General features: G+C 40.1%; 1 protein-coding gene across 7 annotated transcripts in view; it reads left to right on the forward strand.

Moving 5' to 3' along the window:
• GABRB1 (gamma-aminobutyric acid type A receptor subunit beta1) overlaps positions 1 to 21,415 on the forward strand; it is a 137,511-nt gene extending 116,096 nt beyond the window's left edge. For 2 of the 7 annotated variants that reach the window (XM_074866128.1, XM_074866130.1), the window contains 4 exons: positions 12,001 to 12,138; positions 12,242 to 12,394; positions 13,730 to 13,980; positions 21,068 to 21,415. In XM_074866128.1, coding sequence (XP_074722229.1) covers positions 12,001 to 12,138; positions 12,242 to 12,394; positions 13,730 to 13,980; positions 21,068 to 21,415 — 890 coding nt within the window. Of the gene's footprint in view, positions 1 to 12,000; positions 12,139 to 12,241; positions 12,395 to 13,729; positions 13,981 to 15,199; positions 16,590 to 21,067 lie in introns of those variants that run through there. The other 5 variants (XR_012628670.1, XR_012628671.1, XM_074866129.1 and 2 more) reach the window with 5 other exon arrangements.
• The last annotated feature ends 220 nt before the right edge of the window (positions 21,416 to 21,635 follow it).

Raw genomic sequence — 21,635 nt, forward strand, 5'->3', positions numbered from 1 at the left:
AGTTTTATTAAGTGGGCAGTATACTCACATACGAGTCCTCCAACCCTCAGGAATCTACTCTGCAGAATTGAGAACAGAATTGAGTCCTTCAGATAAATTTCTTATTGCTTCCTCCATTAGCTTTCTGCTACCACCTCTAACAGCTGTACTTATTTATTCATCTTCCTCATAAAGTTAAAGCAACAAACATTAAGTGCAAGAGCAGACTGTACAAAGAAACATCGGTCATTATGAGCAAACCACAGTATGTGGGAAACTTCAAGAAAACACTGAGCATTTCACAGAATCACAGAATCAATCATCTAGGTTGGAAAGGACCTTGAAGATCATCTAGTCCAACCGTTAACCTAGCACTGACAGTTTCCAACTACACCATATCCCTCAGTGCTATGTCGACCCGACTCTCAAACACCTCCAGGGATGGGGACTCCACCACCTCCCTGGGCAGCCCATTCCAACACCTAACAACCTGTTCTGTAAAGAAATACTTTCTAATATCCAGTCTAAACCTTCCCTGGCACAACTTGAGGCCATTACCTCTTGTCCTATCACTTATTACTTGGTTAAAGAGGCTCATCCCCAGCTCTCTGCAACCTCCTTTCAGGTAGTTGTAGAGGGCGATGAGGTCTCCCCTCAGCCTCCTCTTCTCCAGACTAAACAACCCCAGTTCCCTCAGCCGCTCCTCGTACGACATGTGCTCCAGACCCTGCACCAGCTTCGTTGCCCTTCTCTGGACACGCTTGAGTAATTCAATGTCCTTTTTGTAGTGAGGGGCCCAAAACTGAACACAGTATTCACGGTTCAGTTGTGTTTGAAGAGTTCATTTATACTGATATGATTTTTCACTGAATTTATCTTTTCTGGTGATTGGCAGCCCTCAATTCATCAGGCTTCCATGGAAATAACAGCACCAAGTTTCCCAGACTGCCAGCCCAGATCTCCCTGGCTATGCAGGAATCATCTGTGCAGAGAGGTGAACGTTTGTCTCCCTCAGTCTTTCTGTGACTACCTGTTACCACTGGAGTGCAAGCCAGGTTTCTACAAGGGACAACCGTCCATCAGCATGTAGATGGAAACTGAATTAGACAAGGATTCATTTCACACGAGACACTGGATGCCAAGATCAGGGCTGCATAGCCATAGTGCTGATGGCCATGGAAAATGGAAAGGCTGCACAGTAACTCTAAGTACAGATCTGAGCTGATGAAGTAGCACCTAAAGGTTGCTAGAATGCTATCCAGTATATCTGTTCCTGCTGTTCAGGTGCAATTTTGGCTAATACCCACAATGACTTACTTTTAACTCAGAATATATGGCTAATCTCCTCAGCAATCTATCTCAATTCTCACTCATTTATATTCTGCAAGTGCCTATGAACACTAAATTACCTATAGAGAGTTCTTCCCGAGAAAACACACAGTTATTTAACAGATTACCATTTCTAATCCAAACCACACAGAGCATGACTGCCTCATTTGAATTCACGGTCAGGGTCAAAGCAACAGAACCCATAATTCAAATATTTCAGACACTTACTTTGGGCAGGAATTTGTATCAACAAGATTAGGTGCACAGAAAATTATTCAGCATCCTTTGATTGGAAGATCTTGGACCTTTTCCCTCTATAGAGCACCTGCCCCTCCATTAACACCTTATATTAGTCCACTAATGAGTGTATGCCGCATATCTGCCTCCACACAAAACTGCAGATACTAAGCAGACTTTGTACATCAACCACTTAAAAAGCCTGTTCCTTGATTTTAGCCTACGCTTTTAGCCACAGGAATCCCCTACTCATTCTTCAGTGCTTAAGGAAAAATGGCAACCATAGCAGTATCATGGACACCTTGGTGTCTAAGAAGCCATTCATCTCCTCGGTGCAGGACTGTACTGCTCTCCTGAACCCAGCCTGTTCATTGACTAAGGGAACATGCAACTTGCTAATTCTGATTTTCAGCCCAGGCTGTACAGTCATACCAGACTAGTAAGGCCTAACGTTTCTCTACATATCCCTGTCTTTGGCTTATTATTGATTTGCCAAGGTGAAGTTAATAACACAACATGTTGGCAAAGTACACTATATTCCTTCTATACTGCCCCTTCATGCAGTTCAGGTCTCCCTACTAAATGGAGATGGATTGATTTTGTATAGTATTAAAGTCTATGGTTGAAAAGTGGGTGTATTTTCTTAGTAGTAACAGAATTTTGCTATTTTCTACTGTAGTTTTCTTTTCTATTCTCTTCCTAATCATTGCTAGCACAAGTTCAGTCTCAGCAACACAGGCCACCGAAAAAATGCTGGTAGCTTGCTCCACTTAGACCAGCTGTGAACTGCATTATGTGTCACAGTGTTTAAAATGATGCTGACTTATCTCACTGCCTTAGCAGAGGTAAATTTTCTCGGGAGAAGCCAATGCCATCCCAGCTGAAGAAGCAATGGAAGTCATTTCTGTAGAACCAAGACCAGAATTCAGTCTGAAGCTTCTTTTTTTTCCTGTTAGAGCTATAAATCCATTACCAAGTATAGACCTGGATGTACTTTTCCTTAAGTTTTGGTTCTTTGTAGGACTTTCTTGCTCCTATTTCTTGGCAGTACAGAATTAGCATTTACCTACGGTTACAGAATTAAAGAGGATCAGTGACAAAGTTTTAGAACAACAGTCAAACCTGCATTTCCTTTCACGGTCTTGTAACAGTGTCATAAAGAACAACACGGTATTTTTCAGGCAAGGCTTTTTCCCCAGTGAAGTATATCAAATCAGTAATGTGTAACTATTTTGGCAAAATATACATGCAGAAAAAGTATAATACATGTGCAATACATGTGCATTGTTAAATCTGTTTTCTAAAAAGAGTCAATATTTCATTTTCAAAAGTCAAAATATTGGTATTTTTATTTGAAATTCATTTTGTTTAGAAAAGTACTTTGTTCACTCAATTATTCTTAATTTTGTCTGAAGAAAAATTTTCATGTAGCTCAGTATAACTTTAAATCTTTCTACAATTGTTCATGAATTGAGAATTACTTACATAGTCAGAACAGTGAGTGAGACCACGATGAAAACTTAGATAAACTTTGTTTATCTAAAAAGCCCAAGTACAGTGGCCTTGTACTTGCCTCCATATTTACCTCTCTGAAAAAATTACGCACCCGAATTAAGTAATTAAAATTTTAAAATGGTTTTCAGCATCTCAGCGGAACACAATATTTCATAGAAACATAAGGTGTACTTGCATAAGCCATGCTGGCATAAGTAAGAAACAACATGTCCTGATTCATCTGCAGTGTGAGTCTTGTTGAAAGCAGAGATCCTACTGCCTTAAACAAGAGCAGGTTTTGGCCTGACCCACTGGAGCACAAACCAGATGGACCTGGTTTCAGATGCCTTTTTCACCGAGTACAACAGCTGTATCTAAAACTGGAGGAGTCTGCCTGGCAACAAAATGAGAGCACTTAGACGTAGATCTTAATTAGTCAAATGAAATAAGTGCTCAAGGGCAAGATGTGTTTACAATACGAGCAGACAAAACTATGTACCATGCAATATTGACTGAACTAAATTAATTGAATGCTAAGCAGCTGGACCTCTGTTGCTAGTGTTTACATAATGTGCTTATAAATAGTGTTGTACTCTTTTTAACTTTGTAAAGCAACTCAAATCAGAAAAAACTTCCAGGATTATGGTTCAGACTGGGATAGCCATCTATTGTACAGCAGCTCCAGATGAGAAAGAAAGAGAAGGAAACGAAGGGGTGAAAAGAGTGATTTGCATTGGACTTATAAACTCTACATAAAATGTGCTCCTGACAGCACTGCAAGCAAGTTACCTTAGTCTGGTTCATGTGAAGGTGTGGAAGTCCTCTGAGTTAGCAAAAGAGGTGACAGTCTGAAACACTGGGCTTCCAGGAGAGGTCAGGCTTCTCTCGACACACTGAGGTGTCTCATCCCATGTCAGGCACTCCCAGCTTGTGCTGCCAGGATTGGAGTAGAAACAATCAGGGTCTGCATTTTGCTGCTTCTGAAGATGGATTTTTTCCCTCCTCATCAAATGAGGAGGGAATGAAGGGTAGAACATAAAAAGAAAGAGGGGGGAAAAAAGCAAGCAAACCTCACCAGAAAAGGTCAGGAGCTTTGGTTCAACTTTCTGCAGATTAAGATACAGCTGGTATCTAGTATGAGTATCCACTCAAAAGGAGAAGAAGAAAGGGAGAAGGAGAAAGTTCAAAACAGATTCAGGAAAAGGGTATCTCAGAACAAAAGCAAGATAAGACGACCGGGATTTCTGACACTTGCTACTGGAAAGAAACAACCCCTCTCTCCCCAGCTCCAATCTCTCAAGGACAGTCTGGTACCAGCAGCAAGTGAACCTGGATGCAAGGCAAGGAAACTGTTTGGGTTAGTCTCCTCATGCACAACCTCTGCCCTGATCTCTGTTGACTAGCCTTTAGACAAGAAAATGATGGTGTGACGACAGAACTTTGCTGGTTTCAACCCCACACGAGAAGAGGATTCAGGCAAAGAAGCGAGAAACATGGAAGCAGTTGAACAAACAGATCCTCAGCAGTTGGAACTACCAAAGTAACTAAAGTACCATTTTAAAACTTCATGCTTCAGAGCCACTCAAACTAGATTATAAGATGAGAAAATAGCTAAAGATCTGTAGAAACTGATGTATAATGGCTGTGCTTATCAGGGCTGATCTGTTAGTAGTAGTTGTGCATCTGTACATGTTACACATATAATTACGCAAGTATCTAGTCTGCACAAGAAGACAGTAGTCAGAAGCATATACTGCACACTTGCTTTGTTAAAAAAGTTTAAAAACCAATATTGTTGCTGTTAATTTTGAGACGACAGGTCATCAAAACATCTCAAGTCCAAAGTTAAATCACTGGCACTGCTCGCTAAACATTTGCATATAAGAGACCTCTGAGTTTTCAGTGACATTTTGGCCACTGAGTTCCTATGGGCAGGTTGCTTATTCCTACAGAAAATGTGTGGGCATGAACAAGGTTTTCTAATCACAGTTTAATTTACATGAATTACACAAAGATGTGTAGAGTCAGAGGCTCTCAACATCAGGCTAAAAATCATCACTCCAGTGATGAAGTAAAAATACGAGTTGTAAACATGAAAGACATGAGACGAGCAAATCAGGCTGCAGTGGAACATGTCAGACCCTTAACTGCTGTACTGTCTCAGATCAAACATCTATCTCATCATCTTCCCTCTGGCAGTGACCAGTAACACTTATCTATGAAGCTAGGACACAGCATAGGATATACATGCTGGTATTTCCCTAGTAAACTCCTCCAGTAAGTGTTCTGTACTTTGCTACCTCAAGTCAGAAATAGTATCATTGTGTTTAATAACCTGGATAGATTTTTATTCTGTGAATATATGATAGCTTCTGAACAAGTGTAAGTTTCTGACACTCATGTCACCTTGTGCACTGTTTATGTTGTATTTCCCTTTATTTCTTTCAAACTAGCCACTAGACATACGATCTGTTGTTTTCTTCATCTGGAAGTGTGAGGGACCGTGATTTAACATGTCCTGTTCAAGATCACCATGCAACTTAGGATCCTACAGACTTTTGTCCTAACTTTCCTTCAGCCATCTCACCTCCAGGCTAAAGAATCGTGACTCAGTCAGTCCTTCCTTCGATGGAAGCAAGTTTATCCTTAATCATCTCCATGGCCCTTCTTTGTAGCCAGCTTAATACAGCTATTTTGGGGAAAGAGAGAAAACTGCATATAATAGTCAAGAAATAGCACAACATGAATTGGAGAGCATATGAAAATGCAAATGAGGAACTTTGCATTAGCTCTCCTTTCCTTTCCTAATAATTCCTTGGTTTGTTTTTTTATAGCTAATGAGAATGAAACTCTTACAAGTGCACAGGAAAAAAAAATAAAATACAAGTATGCCTTATAAGAGGTACTCTTGCACATGAAAGCCATACTAGATAAAACATACTAATGTGTATTTCTGATTGTGCACTGTATTATATTTCTTTTAGGCTCAGTATGTCCTTTGACATCACTGGCATAATCCAGTAAAAAGAGACAAATAAACCAGTAAGGCATTTTCAGCAGAAGTCTGACTCCTTATCCAGAAATCTTCAGTGTTTCCATCTGTTGAGACTACAGTGATACTGAGAAGTCCTGCTGTGTTAGCCATTAAGGAGATATTAAGAAAACCCAAACAATTCTTCTCCCAAAGGATTTTCAACCTTGTATCAAGTCTCACTGGCAAATGAGATTTAAAAAGTTAGAGGGGCAAAAAATGATAACAAGTAACAATGTACCAATATTAAAGGTATTTGCACAGTAAGGCAAGGTTATAATTCACTCTCTGAACTAGTTTAGGGTGTTGCAAGAGTGACTTTATGCTGTAATAACATTTATTTTCTGCTTCTAATGGATAGGAAGTGATGTCTCCAACTGGGATGGAACAGATTGCCCCATATGTTAAGTTTATTTTTATTTGAGAAACCTTCTTAAATAACTGACAATTTATAGTACTCCAGCAGTCTAACCAAGTTTTCATTTGGGTCAGTATTGCTTAGGCTAAATTCTGACTCATAACCCCAGTTACAATCTGCCATCTGCCTATAGAAAGTATTTCTCAGGGAAAAAAAAGTCACTTACAGATACAAACACCCACTTGAACACAGGTGGCAAGGGAGCCTTTTCGAGCAATTCTATCACTGTAATGTTAACTGGTGACATTGCTTTGCAAAACACATCTTCAGATCTGCAGTGCCCCGTTCACATGTTGGGTTTAAGTTGAAATAGTACAGTAAATTTACCACTGTAAGGGTCACCTCAGTGGTGTGTGGAAGAAATGCTTTAGCTTCCTGTTTGAATAGTCGTAGGAATAATATGTGCTAAACAAGAAAAATGGCAAGAATACATTCAGCAACAAAGACTAAGTTGTTAGGAAAGGGACAACACAGTAGTGATGGAAGAGGGTTGGGTTCCAGCCTCATGTCCTTACACAAGTCTAAATGAGTTGGGGCCCACAGAGTGGAAATACTCTTGAAATGCCTTATTTAGACTCAGATCCCTAAGGCAGAGACCCTGTTGCTGGGTGTTTCAGAGCTGCCTACCCTGGTGAATCAAAAGGAAAATGGGGCTCCATTTGGACATCTCTGTGGAATTGGTAATAATAGTAGAACCATTACTTTATTTATTAAGTTAACGTAATACAGATCTTTATGTATCCCAGAGGTATTTGAGATGGTAAGTGCTGCAGTGGAAAATAAAACAGCCTGGTGACATTAAGATCTAATAGACTGTTAACTTCAGCTATATCACAATGTCAGCAACATTTTGAAAATATTATTTTTCTGTGAACAGCAAGATTTATACATAACCTATTTCTTGCCGTGCTTGAATCTAGTTACTTTTTAGATCTGTGGTACTTCTGCCTAAGTGTTCTCACTTAAAATCTCAGCTGCTGGTCTAAAAGAAAAAAAAAAAAAAAAAAAAAAAAAAAAGTGTTGGCACATCAAGGACCGTATAATCATTTCTAGACATTATTTTCTAGGAAGCAGAAGCTTAATATCTCAAGATGGGCATTTAAACATATTTTAATGGTTTTAAAGCCGGAAAAGAATCTAGCAAGCAAACAAAGGCTTAAATAGATCGAATAATTTTCACGGGACCTTTATTAATTAAAAAAAATCTTAGCGATGACTTATTATTTAGATCAACAAAATCACACGCAGCAATCCTGGGAAAACTGTTTGATTAAGCGGGCTAGACTGCTGGGGGGGTCAGCCCAGAAATCAGGCCATGTTTGCGCCAGGAATATCGACCAACTAGGTTTAAAGCCCCTCGCAGCCCCCGCGGGGAGCCCAGCCGTGACACACAGCCGTGACACACAGTCGCGACACACAGCCGCGACACACAGCCGTGACACACAGCCGCCCGCACCAGGCGGCCCGGCGCGCGTCCCCCTCCGGGACCGCGGCTCTCCGCAGAAGCGGACCGGTCGCTGCCCTGGCCGACTCGGCAAAGGCGAGACCCCTTCGGGGCCGCAGGGCCGGGCCCCGGCGGGCCTGGCTGCCCCGGGGCCGAGCCCGCCACGGGGCGCCGGCCGCGGCAGCTGGCGGGGGGGGCGGGCGGTGCGCGGGCCCGGCCGCCGCCGCGGAGCGCGGTCGCCCCCTGGTGGCCGCCGGGCGTGGGGACAGGGGAGCGCGGCGGGAGCTCGGCCACAGGCGGGCCCCGCGCCCAGAAACTGATTCTGGCTTTGGGGGAACGGGCATAACTGAATGAGATTAAGTCGTGTTACTAAATCGGTTAAATATCATTGATGTCTTAGATACTTGGGGAAGGAATTCTAGACTTCTACGGTTAAAGTTGCAACCACTCTTGACAGCAATTATGAACATAACTGAAATATTTCATGTTCCCAGTATGTGGCTTCTATGACATTTGTGTTCAGACATCACCGCCCAGTTGTAAGCACTGCTCTCTCTGTCACAAAAGCAGAGGCATCCCTTTAAAGCAGTGACACGGATACGTACCCAGAGGGAAGAAGATCACATGGGAAAAAAGCTGCCGAAGGAATACCTGGGCAGTACAGATAAGTTCAGTGAATAAATCAGCCTGTTGGAGCTGGCCACTGCACAGACCAGACTCACTTTTTCCATCACTGAAATACTTTTCTTCCATTGTAAATGTTAAAGGCATATGCTGCCAGAAATGATGGTTTAGCGCTTCCTGCTAGCCAGAAGCTGGTGCTGCTCCACACTGAATGTTTCTTAATTTACATCGTTGCTTCTCCTCACTTAAAGGCACTATACACTTCAAAAAGGAGTGATCTGTCCTCTGCTAACCCTGTTCAGAGCTGAGATCAGTTCCAGTCTTTATACCGCAGCCAGCTGTGTCCCTCTTGAGTTTGCTCGTTTGGAAAGCAAAAAGCAATGTCAACGCCTGTGGAACATGCAGGCCTCCAAGGCCTGCACCTGTGAGTCATCGTCAGCCATGAAAGCAATGCTGCTCACACACCTAGAACAATGTGCAAAGCACATAATGAAGGGTGTCACACAACAAAAATCATATCACATCAGGGAACGGACTGCCTCAGAGAGTTTATACCTTGTTAGTGTCTAGCAGAGTTATTACAATGACTGTCAAGGAAATCATGATTGTACTGAGGTTTTCTCTAGACAAAACCACTGGAAGATGTTCCTGCTCAATTACTCTTCTAAAAAGAGAGCTAACAAATGTGAATGCTCCTAGTCCTTTCTCATAATTTCCCTCATCTTTAACCAGAGTAAATTCAAGGAACATATCAGCATATTAGGAACAGCAGTAGCTCACACTAGATCCATTTTTTGAAGTATTTGGAAGTCTTTTTTAAATCTGTAAAGGTTAAAGACATGGCTTGCCAGCAATGATGGCTTGTCATCAGCTGAAATCTTCCATGCAAGGTTCTTGCTTTTGGTCAGTTGACTTTATAACTTGTAGTTCGACTTTTCATTTAGTAGCCAAAGTCAAAGAAACCTTTTCAAGACTAGTGAAAAGCACATTTGCCTACATTCCAAAACTCCCGTATTCTGTTTTTGCAAAGGTCCAGCAGCACCACACACTGTACATGTGCAATCCTTTTGTGGGAAGTTGTGCCTGTTTTCTTTTTGAAATCTGCCCTGTGATATCCCAGGTGTTTATTTGGTATCATTGTGGTTTAACAAGTAAATCTATAATAATTCACCTTTGGGGAAGGGAATTTTATTTGCAATAAGGTGCCCAAACTATTCCCTCTTTTGTCAAGAAGGCAGAGGAACTTCAGAGAGGCTGGCAGAGACTGCCTAAAGAGAGAGCAAATAAAGTCAGGACTTGCTGAGGAATGGAGACGGCTCCTCTCTCTGCCCTGGCTCCCAGCACACACCGGTGGAGGAAGCAGCACAATCAGAGCAAAATTGGAGGGAGGGGTGTGAAAAGGACCCCAGGTGATGATGGCAGAGAACAGAAGGATCAGGGTCACCATTTTCTTCCAAACCCTAAAGCAGAATCCAGGATTCTCACATCTAAACTTTCACCTGTGACTTTGCAGCAAGTACCTATGCAACATCTAGGTAGTGATGCACCTTTCTTTTTTATTCTAGCCCCTAAAGACAAAGAATAGCTATGAGTGTTACCTCATGTAGAAGATATCTGTGTGGTACCAAGTTTACACATGATCAATATCCATTCAGTATGAGATGACAGTTTTTACCATTTCTTCTGGTTTGCTCCATCTTTTTTAAAACAGGAAAACATTCAAGGGAGATTTTTTTATAATACAGATTTACAAGAAAATAAAGTTAACACTTCTCTGACAATCTTAGTCTTGGCCTTTCAAACAGACTTAACAGTCTTCATTCCCTTCTTCAATCACTCGGTATTACACCCTACATGTAGCTCATGTTGGCCCCATGGTTTGTGTGCAATTCTTTTAAAGCAGCTACTGAAGACCCACTACCAAGCAGCTACCTTGATGTTTTGCATAAAAAGCTTTTGGCTTCTACCTGGAAGGAATGAAAACCAGCCATGCAGAGAGCCCTGTGTGACAGTCCTGGGATGGTTCATTTCAAAAAAATTAGCATAAGTAACAGGGAAGCACAGTTTTAAGCAAACAGCAGCAATTCACTTTACACAGGTTAGTACAGTTTCGGGAGCAATTCAGATAGCAAACCATGGCGCTGAGCAGTTCACAAATAAGATATGTGAATACTTAACCTTGTTCAACCTGTCACTGTGTGTTTGCATCAAAAGATAGCTGTTCAATAACTGCAGACTTTCTGAGCAGTCCCCTGAGCCTGGCAGCAAGTTGTGAGAACTTCTCTGTCACCAGGGAAACTAGCTCTACAGACCCATTCTGCATGTGGTCAGCCTTCCAGAGATGAGGCTATTACCAGGCACTATCATAGGAAAAGACATCTCGAGATTAATTTCCCTAGCTAGAAATTGCATTACTGCTGCATATGAAAGGACAAGTTCCTAACACTGTAGAGGCTTCTGATGCTACAGTTGGTTCAGCTGGCAAAACCACTGTCAAGTTTTCTAAATCTTTGAGTTCAAACATATGCTTTTGTTTGATCTATGCTATATGATTTAAATCTGTTTAAATCTAACACCTGAGGGAAAAGTCAAAAATAGATGAGATGTTGTTCTTTCCTTTGGTAGATATCTGGAGAAAGTAGTAAAATGCAATAAATTGGAACCAGTTTAAATATTACTTCAAAAATGTCATCAATTATGAGGGGTTTTTTTGAAACTCAGTCACTATTGAGTTTCATCAAAATGTTTTTGAAAATGGTAACAATAATGTTAACATTCCCAATGGCAAATTAATTTTTAATTAAATGATAAATAATCAACATTGCTGTTAAAAGGAAAGAAAAGAAACATGTTAGTTCTGAAGTTGATAGGAAATAGTTCTGTGATAACAGAAGATCAAAGATAGCATGGTCTAATTAAAATATAAAATGTTGCATGAGTATCAAAGGGATACCTACAGCTCCGACAGACATTGTCAGGTAATAGTACAGGCACCTGAATTCTTCTAGAATCATCTTTGCCTCCATTGGCTTCAAACTCTGTATTTTGTCACAGCCTGCATAGGAAATCAAATGCAAAGTTGGGAACAGAACCTGGTATTTACTGTCAGAGCTCCTCCTAGAGAGTTTAAAAGTTTTGATGATGTTATATCAGTCTGTTGGTAAAGTGACCAACTCAAGCCTGAATGACAAGTAGTAGTGTTAGAGCTAGGTAAAAATTGATCTTTAATCTTAAATTCTGTCCTTGTTTTTTTGTCTTCTCCCTTTCCATACCTAGAAGCTTCCCCTGGGACAAGGCTACGTGGCTTCTGTATAACAGAAATGTCACACAACAGAAGGCTGAATTCCTGATTAACAGCAGCTCCTTCCACTTTAACCACAACTATTTAAGCCAATTAATAAAACAAAAAGAAAAAACAATAATCAAATTGTGCCTCTGTTTCAGATGGATACACTACTGATGATATTGAATTTTACTGGAATGGAGGAGAGTCAGCAGTAACAGGAGTTAATAACATCGAACTCCCACAATTTTCTATTGTTGATTACAAGATGGTATCAAAGAGAGTGGAATTTACAACAGGTAAGCACTGGTTAGTTAAAAGAGATCCCCCCTCTTCCCCAACCCAGAAATATCAGTGTAACTTTTGTTAGGCATTAGTCATTACATGACTTCTTTCTTTCAGGAGCATATCCTCGATTATCACTTAGCTTCCGGCTTAAAAGAAATATTGGATACTTCATTTTGCAAACCTATATGCCTTCCACGCTGATCACCATTCTGTCATGGGTATCTTTTTGGATCAATTATGATGCCTCTGCAGCCAGAGTTGCTCTAGGTAACTTCTTTTCAAAATCACTGACCTACACAGATACTTGTTGCCTTTGAATACAGTAGCACCAAGTCCATACACTGATTGCAGCAGCATTTATTGTGATGTCACACATGCAGCGTAGGGTCTTTGCTGTTAGGAAGGCAGGCAGGTGTCACCTTGTCTACATCTGAAGTTCTTGCTCTGCAGTTAGGTTGGGATCCTGACTGACTTCCAGTTGCCATAATGGTCTTTGGATCAGACCAAAAGTATCTTGCTTCCAAACTAGCATAAAGGTCTAATTTGGGTGTCTAAGGATGTCTACACTGTGCTGCATCAACATTTCATTGATGTTAAAAAGCATCCTCTCTGGCCGCATGTGTGGCTGGAATGAATACTCAAGATCCTACTGACATCAGGGGAGATATACCAGCTTACACCAAATAAGCCTGTTTTACCTACGTAGTTGGTTATTTCCCATGCCGTGTTCCTTCCTACAGCTTTCCATAAGAACCAAGATCTTCTGCTGCCGTCTGTGCTTTAAGACAGATATGTTTTTCAAATGCTAATGACAGAAAGCCATTTTGTCCCACCTCTATTTTGTCCCACCTCTGTAAATTCAACTCATTACACCTGTGCCTAGAGCTATTATCTAGATGCATTAATGACCTGTGGTTAAAGCAGACTAAAAATAATTTCATCCAGCTAAAACAAAATGCAAAAAAGAAAAACAGTAAAGAAAAAGAATCATGCAGTGATGGATAACACAATGAGATGAAAATGCTTACTTGCAAGCTTCCCTTTAATAGGAAAAGCTGTTTTGATACAAGCATATATGTCACTCTCTTCATCAAAAACCATTGCTTTATCATAAAGTTTCCCTTTCTCCTTTCAATCCTCCATTATCCGTCAAAAGCTAGATAATTATTCCAGTTCCCCAGAGCAATGCAAGCCACCCTATGGGTTCAAGAAGGGCTACTGCTGTAAATAAAGTGAGAAGCATTTCGTCACCTAGAAAGAACAGTGATCAACTCTTTGCTATCAAGGTCAGCTAACACCATGTTCCCTAGCAGAGTTATTGTAAAAATTAAAGCAAGATGTACCAAGACAGTGTGGGATTTTGAAGGCTATTTCGTTTACCCTCCATTGCTTGGAAAGCCGAGGAAGGTGTATCAGCAGGCCTGCAAGGATATCTTCCTTTCCAGTCCTGCAAAACACATTCCCTTCGCTGTTAAGAATCTGATCACATAATTAAGCCATCTGTATAAGTGCATGGTAGCTGGGCAATGCTGCCATTACGCCTCTCACGCTCAAATCTCCTTCCCTGTCTTGTTAGTCAATGTCTTTTTCTTCCTTTCACAGGAATCACAACTGTGCTGACCATGACCACTATCAGCACCCACCTCAGGGAGACCTTGCCAAAGATTCCCTATGTCAAGGCAATAGACATTTACCTGATGGGATGCTTTGTGTTTGTGTTCTTGGCCTTGCTGGAATATGCCTTTGTAAACTACATATTCTTTGGGAAAGGACCCCAACGTCAAAAAAAGGCAGCAGGCAGGACAGGACATGCTACAGGCGAGAAGAGCAGACTGGAGACAAATAGAGTCCAGGTAAAATGTTCAAGCTAACTTTTCAAACATTATTTCTGCTGTGACAATGTTGATGTATATGATGATAGAGATAAATGCAGTTTGAACACATATGCAAAAGCATTTAAGATTGTCTGGAGAAAAATCGTATTTCAAGGAGATTACAGCAACATATGGTTTGTTCCATCTTCAACTGAAAACAGAGTAAGAAACTATAGAAAATGCAAATGAATATTCAGAACAAGAATTTCTTTGCACACAGAAGAAATACAAGGAGTACAAGGAAGTTAAATATTTACCATTTGAACTGTATATTTCTTTGCTATAGAATGTGGTATAGAAGAAATGTTTATTATATAGTTCCTCTTTACACACAGAAACTTCTCCAAAAATAGAAAGCAAAGACAGAAACTGTTGCTTCAGTGAGTCTTGAATGAAGCCCACACCACTGAGCTTCCAGGAACACAAGGAGGATGCTGCTAGTTTATAACAGCTTTCACAGCTGTTCAGATTTTTCCCTTGGGCTCAATTCAAGCAGACCACAGCTACTCCCTCTTAATCAGACAAACTCCAGGAATTAATACTATGGACATTTTTTTAACAGGGAGAAGTTTAATTTAGCAGTACATCACTGAGCACTTACAAACTTCTATAAAACTATTCCAGGTATTTTTTCAGTTTTTCGGAATAAATATTTCCGTCAGGTGTATTTGGCTCAGTCTGACTCAGAGGAAAATACATATCCTAATGAGCCAAAAATTTTCTTCTGTTCTCTGCTTTTCTTACAATATATTACATCCAAGTATTATAGAGATCTTACCCAGGCTGTCCCATAAACTTCTGTACTGTTGTGGCCTGAGGTGATAACATTTGGACAAAACTGTATTTGAGCCCTCTGTTCAGCTTGAAGAATGAGACCGACACATAAAATTATAACAGGTAAGACTTTAGCTTGATGGATGGTTGCAATTTCATGTACATGTCAGGAAGTTCGTTTCAGAAACTCTGTGGTATTTTATTAGTTCTAGAGTTGTGTGTCTTGTGTCCCGGCAGCCATACCACTACAGCTAAACATCATTAACAAAGTCGGCATGTCCTCAGCCTCAGTGAACTCATGAGCCCATTAAAAGTCCTTACCTGCTGTCCCAATGTGTAGGAGATGCTTTGTTACAGTGGGTGCACAAATTCAGTTCAGGGTTGCAGCAGTCTCCAAGGTCCCACAAAGTATTGTCCTTCACAGAGCAGAGGAGATAAGCCACCCCATTACAGACTGCTGTGCACAGACACTGTCTGTCCATTTCTATGGAAGATAAGGAAGGGAAAATCCCAACGAAAAATCCCAAACTCTGACAAGCCACCTCCAACAGCTTCTGAGATAACCCAGCCTAGGTGAGAAGAAGCACAGCAAGGGTTAATGATGAAGAAGGAAGCAACACTTCTTCCGAGGTCAGCCTTGGCTACATGGGCCTCAATGCACTGAACTGAGTAAAGGATGAGAAAGTGTAAAGGATGAGAGTCCAGGTAAGCTCTTTTTCCTACATATTTGGAGAGTTTGTTTAACTAACAAAAAGCCCTAACTCACCACTAAAAGCTTTTGTCTAAATGTTACACTGGCAAAGATTAAACTGACACCAGTACTCAGAATGGGATGGAAAGTATTTATACCACACTTGAACTTTTCAGAGCACCACATGCATACACCGGCATTTTTCTGGCAGAAAATGGAAGGCATACACACTTTGTACCAGGATTTGTAAGTGTTCACACTTTAGACTGCAATTCCATTCTGAGACTGAGAATGCTTTAAGTGGACAGACCGCTTTCTGCCTGTACAGTGGAGGTTTGTGATTTTAGATACATATATATACACAGACACACACATGTGAATGGATATCATTGGATTTTGTTATCCCACTGGAGATACATTGATGTGGGATCTTGTGAGCATTCATTTTACTCAGCATGGAAATGCTGATGTCCAACAGCCATATTTCTGTCTTTGGCAGGAAGAGTGCACATGACCGGAGCACTGAGACACAGTAAGGTTATGTGACCTCTAGTGAAGACAGGTCCCAGCCCCTCTCCATCATGTTTTGAGATTTTTCACTGGTATTATGATGTCTGTACCAGAGCAGGGGGAAGTTTTTTCAGAGCAAAAATGTATAGTATGTATAATGTATGTAAGTATATACAACTATAGGATATTTTTTTCCCTTTTACTCTTCACCCATACCACTTATCCATACAGAGACCTATAACCAATAGAAGATATGTAACAGTGCTTCCTCTCTTCGTGCCAGGTGAAGATATTGCTCATTCCCATCTGACATACAACGCCCACGACTAAAAGAGTTCAAATTCCTTCACCAGACAACAAAAGCGTTACACATGTGAGCAACGCTCAGCAAACTGACCATGATATTAACACAGTATAGAGAAGAGCATATGGAAAATGAAGCCATACTGCTGTTTCATATGTGGCTGTTCCTTGCTCTACAGACTGAAGAAGGTGGAAATAAAGCCTCTCCAGTTCCACAATTTATGCCATTTTCATTTTTAATATGCAAAAAAATACTAATTTGTAGTAAACAATCTTTCCGTTTCTCTGAATAAAGCATAAAGACTGTTTATATCTCCTTGTCCATTTGTTGAAGCTAGTTGTCACAGAGGAAATCACCATAAATTTTGGATAATTTATGGATAAATAAGACAAACCATCCAACAAGAAAATATTTACATAGTCTATGCATGCAACTGCTTCTGTTTCCACAGACAATTAAAATGTGAATAATCATTACACAGAAGATGTCTCAAGCATCAAAAAGAGGTAGGATGCAATCACAACGTGAGTGGGAAAGGGTCTGACCCATCAAAGGGTTCATAAATGGCAACGCAAGGCAGGTGATAGATGGTCTCTTGCTCCCCAGTTCTGCACAGCATCACACCTTCCTTTCAAACTACGGTCTCCAAGGAAGACATACAAGTTCCCAGTACAGTGGCTACTGGAAGGAGAAAAAGGAGGGAGCACATAACTACACAATTAGCTCAAACCTTCAAGTAAATCCACACCTGAATAAGTATATCCCTGCTGAGCATAACCTGTTTCTTTGCAGATCAGACTGTGATAACACTACTGTATTTGTTCCAACAAGACAGCTCGTAGAGTAACATGGCCCTGAATCTTTCATCTTAAGAGAAAGACAAAATAGTTTTGTATTGAGGTAAAATAAAAGTTCTTACCTTTTATCTCCCAACAGTTAACATAAAGAAAGTATGTAGGTAAAAACTCATTCCAGACAGCACTAAGCATTTGAGACCCATTCTCTGTCAAGGAATGCCAACATGCTCTTCCTCTAGAGCTGTCTGACTATGTTTTATGTGGTCAACATAGGATCGTTGTTTGGGGTTTTTTTATTACTTTATCTGTTTTACATTACAATATCATTTGATGCTCCTAAGCAGGAAACTCATTTTCTGAGTAAACATACAAGCCAGATTATTATTTCTTTTTATATTTCTTGAGCACATATCAAGGCTTTTCCATCACTGATGAAGATTCATATATATGTACCTGTGCTGATTTAGGCTTTAGGTAGTTCCAGTGCAAATGGAGAATTAAAAATCTATAAACTCAATATAGATACACACTCAATATAGATACAAATGTCCTTACAAGAAGCATCACCACATATATGCATCTGAGGAATATTTAAACTTCGATAATTATACCCGATGACTAACACAACGTCAGCTTTAGATGCTTTGACATTCTCCTCACATATTCTTCATGATATGTTCAAAGGAAAAAATATAACAATAATTCAGCTTTCTACAACTTTAGGCAAAATGTACAAACAAAGCAAAGCGTATATGTTCATGCAAACACATATTTAGGCTCAGAATATCTGTTAAGCAAGAAATCCTGTTTTCATCTGAGCAATGGTTGGTTTATGTAATAAAATTTAGGACATTCCAGTTAAAGAATGACAAGGTGGTATTTGAAAGAATAAACACGCTATATGCAAGCAAGGAAGAACTACTCTGGGCTTGATATGGCTCATCTTTCCTACCTAAGGAGGGGACTGAGATACTAAGCAGGCAGCCAGCTAGTGGGCCAGAAAACTGAGTAGACAGAGCCTTGTCTCTTCCATCCCCGTTTTTTTTCCATGCCATCTGATGCAAATGTGTCAAAGGCTGTGTACAACTGCAGTACATCCCTGATGTGGGGAAAGAGTCTCATCACTGAGACATGGAGTGGAGTGAGTTAAAGCCTGCGGACTGTTTCTGATGCACAGGCTTCCTCCAGCACAGGACCAATGGCAAGTCCCAGGTAACCTCATATTAAGTAAGGGAGAAAAGATTTAAAGACAGAAAATGTACAGCTTTTACTGTGTGCATATTTGCTGTTAATTCGTTCTACCATTTGCATAAAAAAACTAATAACAAGGGTTTTTTGGGCTTCACTTAACAATCTGTGTATTTTCCAGATTCCTATGGGAATTTGTAGAATTCCTGTGCTTCAGTAACAAAACCTCAGCTGCACAAGTTTTAAGAATATTTTTAAGTGAATTTCAATAAGTTCTGACACGGTTTTTAACTATGTGTGAAATTAACTATTAGTCCGGCTTCATGTTTCACAAGCAGAGAATTTGACACAGGTACATAAGAAGAGCTTTTATACTTCTCTGAGCTAATTTATTCAAGATCAGCGTAAGGTCCTTTGCTCTGAATTGCAAAGACTGAATTGCTTTGTGTTCTATACAAATCATCCAGGCTAAAATGATTTAAATAAAACTAATTTTAAAACATAACAGGTTCATTCATAACACCTAAAGTGGGAATCCATATGCTGCTTGGCTTATAATAAACTGTCAGGGTGTGTTAGTTTAAGAAACATCCCTATGAATCACTTCAGATTGTAGGCAATCATGAGTTGTCTTCACAAAAGAGAAGTCATAATAACTGCTTAATGATGCTTGCACTACTGTTACTACTATTATAACACTAAAGTCAATTAGCTTAAACATTAGATTATGTAATCAAAGAGAGCTCAAAGAGCTATTTTGTAAAACTGGGAATACAAGGTTGACCTATCAAAACTTCTGAGAATTAAAAAAAATTCTCTTTTTACATGGAGACAACTCTGAAATCATTGCTTTTTCCACAGAAAATGTCAGAATTTAGGAGTAATGTATAGTCCCATAGTTATGGCAGTCCTCTGGAGAGTAGAGAACCCTAGCTTAGATCTTCCTTCTGCTTAAATTTGAAAATTTGACCTAAAAGGTATAAACTGGGTAACCCATATCTCAAGTAAAGATTGCAAACACCATGCTGGTTTGTGAACAGCTGGCCTCTCAAACCCAGAATATGTGATCTTTTCCACCAAAACAGTGGTGGGAATTGGGATGTTCCCACTGAATGCTCATTTCAGCGTGTACAGAATCCGTTGCTAAACGTGACTAGGGCATTTTATACCTGTGGTGACTTATTACTCCATTTGGAAGACTTTTTTTCTCCACAGCTCTCCTGGGTGGCTTTAGTACAAATAGCCCCTTCACAACTTTGTTTTCAGTTAGTAAGTGCTTAGTCTGGCAGAGTGTAAATATGCCAGCAGTCATCACACAAGGTTTTCTTCTTCCGGCGATGGAAAGGAACATCTTCCACATTGCCAGGTGGAACCGAGGCTTTCTCTGGCTTCCAGCTTTTCTCTGCAGCAAACCCCAGAGCCTGGATTTCCCCATGTGCTCTGCTTGGAGTTTTTTCTTGAACAAGAATTCAAACCTGCTGTAGATTATTATACCATTTCCTAGCTCTGCTATGTCTTGCTAAAAATGTAAAGCTCAGCATGTGAAAAAAGCATTGCATATCACCAGTGCTTCACAAGAATATTTCTTCGTATAAAAGCATCCCCAGACAGCCATGGTATAGATTGTAATATATATGGGGTAGGTCCAACACCACAGTTTACAAAAAACAATTGTAATAGTCAAGCTGCAAGGAAAAGTCTTTGAAGTTTCATTTAAGAGGTCTGTGTCCTGATGTGCATTTCCCTCATATGAGCTACAGTGGATATTTAAATATCTGGGAATTTGAAACATCTAGGAAGCCTGTATGGAGAAGTCAGGAGTCATCCTGGAAACACAAAAATACTTTTCCTAAAAGAGGTTTTACTACAAACATGTAGAAAACTAAAGATGAGTAAAAAGGTAAATACTTTGCAGTAATACAGCCATTCATGGTTAATTACATTCATACATTAAAAAGGCAATTATATTAAAATATTTTATATATACATATGTATATAATTGTTTGCACCAGACATGTACATAGCAGTTGCAGTTTCCAGTTCTTTGCTTAGGTACTTAAAACAGTGCCCTGACTAACTAATAGCACTAATAAAGTAAGTGATAAAGATATTTGAAACAATTGCTTCTGGTACTGACATATAAAAATGCAACAGAATGTAAGGTTTCATTGAGTAAAATGGATTATTTTATCTGTACATGAACAAGTTAATGGTATGCTGTGGGGAGTAGGGATTTCCATCTCTGCAATATAATAATTCCCCAAAATTAACTCTTATCACAAGCATTTTACAATAACTGATAAAATGCACGTGTACCTACGTGCTCTTCATCAGGTGAGCCTATTGTTACAAAACTGTTTTTGAAACTAATCTACAACACTAAAACTGTATAAAATGGGCAGAGACAGCAACATTTTCTTTTCACCTTGAGTACATGAAAGCTGTGGGTGTCAGGTCACCAGCCATTAAAAATCAGTATTTCATAAAGACCATGATCTAAGTTAAAGATAAAATTAGAAAAATCCTACTTTACAGAGAGTGAGATAACTAACTGAATTAAAAGGTCCCAGACCAAGGAGCCAGGTCAGGACAGAAGGTACTTAGATGCTTAACAGATAATTTCACACTAGTCAGGAAAGTGTATTCAGTATCTTTTCACTTTTGTCAACGCTGTACAAGACATGACTGTCACTGCAGCCCCAGGAGCACCTTGGCAGTAGAGCCAGAAGGTACCAGTCTGTCTGGGAAGCACCTTGGGCTGGCCGAGTAACTTGTCTAATTCACATTCCTTCCTTGACACAGGTTGATTCCCATGGAAACATGCTTCTTAGCCCACTTGAAATACGAAATGACGTCAGCAGCTCAGACGTGTTCACGAGCCTCCGTGACCCCCGAGCCACCACGTACACGTACGACAGTGCCAACCTGCAGTACAGAAGAGCCACTTCCAGCAGAGACCTCTACAGTAGGAGTGCTCTGGACAGGCATAGGCTTCACAAAAAAGGACGCTTACGAAGAAGGGCATCCCAGATCAAAGTCAAAATCCCTGATTTGACTGATGTTAACTCAATAGACAAGTGGTCCAGAATGGTCTTTCCCATCACGTTTATTCTTTTCAATGTTGTTTACTGGCTGTATTATGTCCACTAATTTATGCAATAATGTTACCATAATCTAATGTAATTAGACTTGTTTCTTTGCCTTCTCAATTTTGTTAACTCCGAAGAACTGCAGTAGCCGTAATGTTACATGTTCAAGGTAAGATACCCAGCCATCGAATACTTCTAGATTTAAGCTTTAAAAAAAAAAACCAAACCACAACCACCACAACCCAAATCCAGCCTCACCACATTCAGATCAGAATAGTACA

Source organism: Strix uralensis, chromosome 4, assembly GCF_047716275.1.
Source record: "Strix uralensis isolate ZFMK-TIS-50842 chromosome 4, bStrUra1, whole genome shotgun sequence".
Lineage (NCBI taxonomy): Eukaryota > Metazoa > Chordata > Aves > Strigiformes > Strigidae > Strix > Strix uralensis.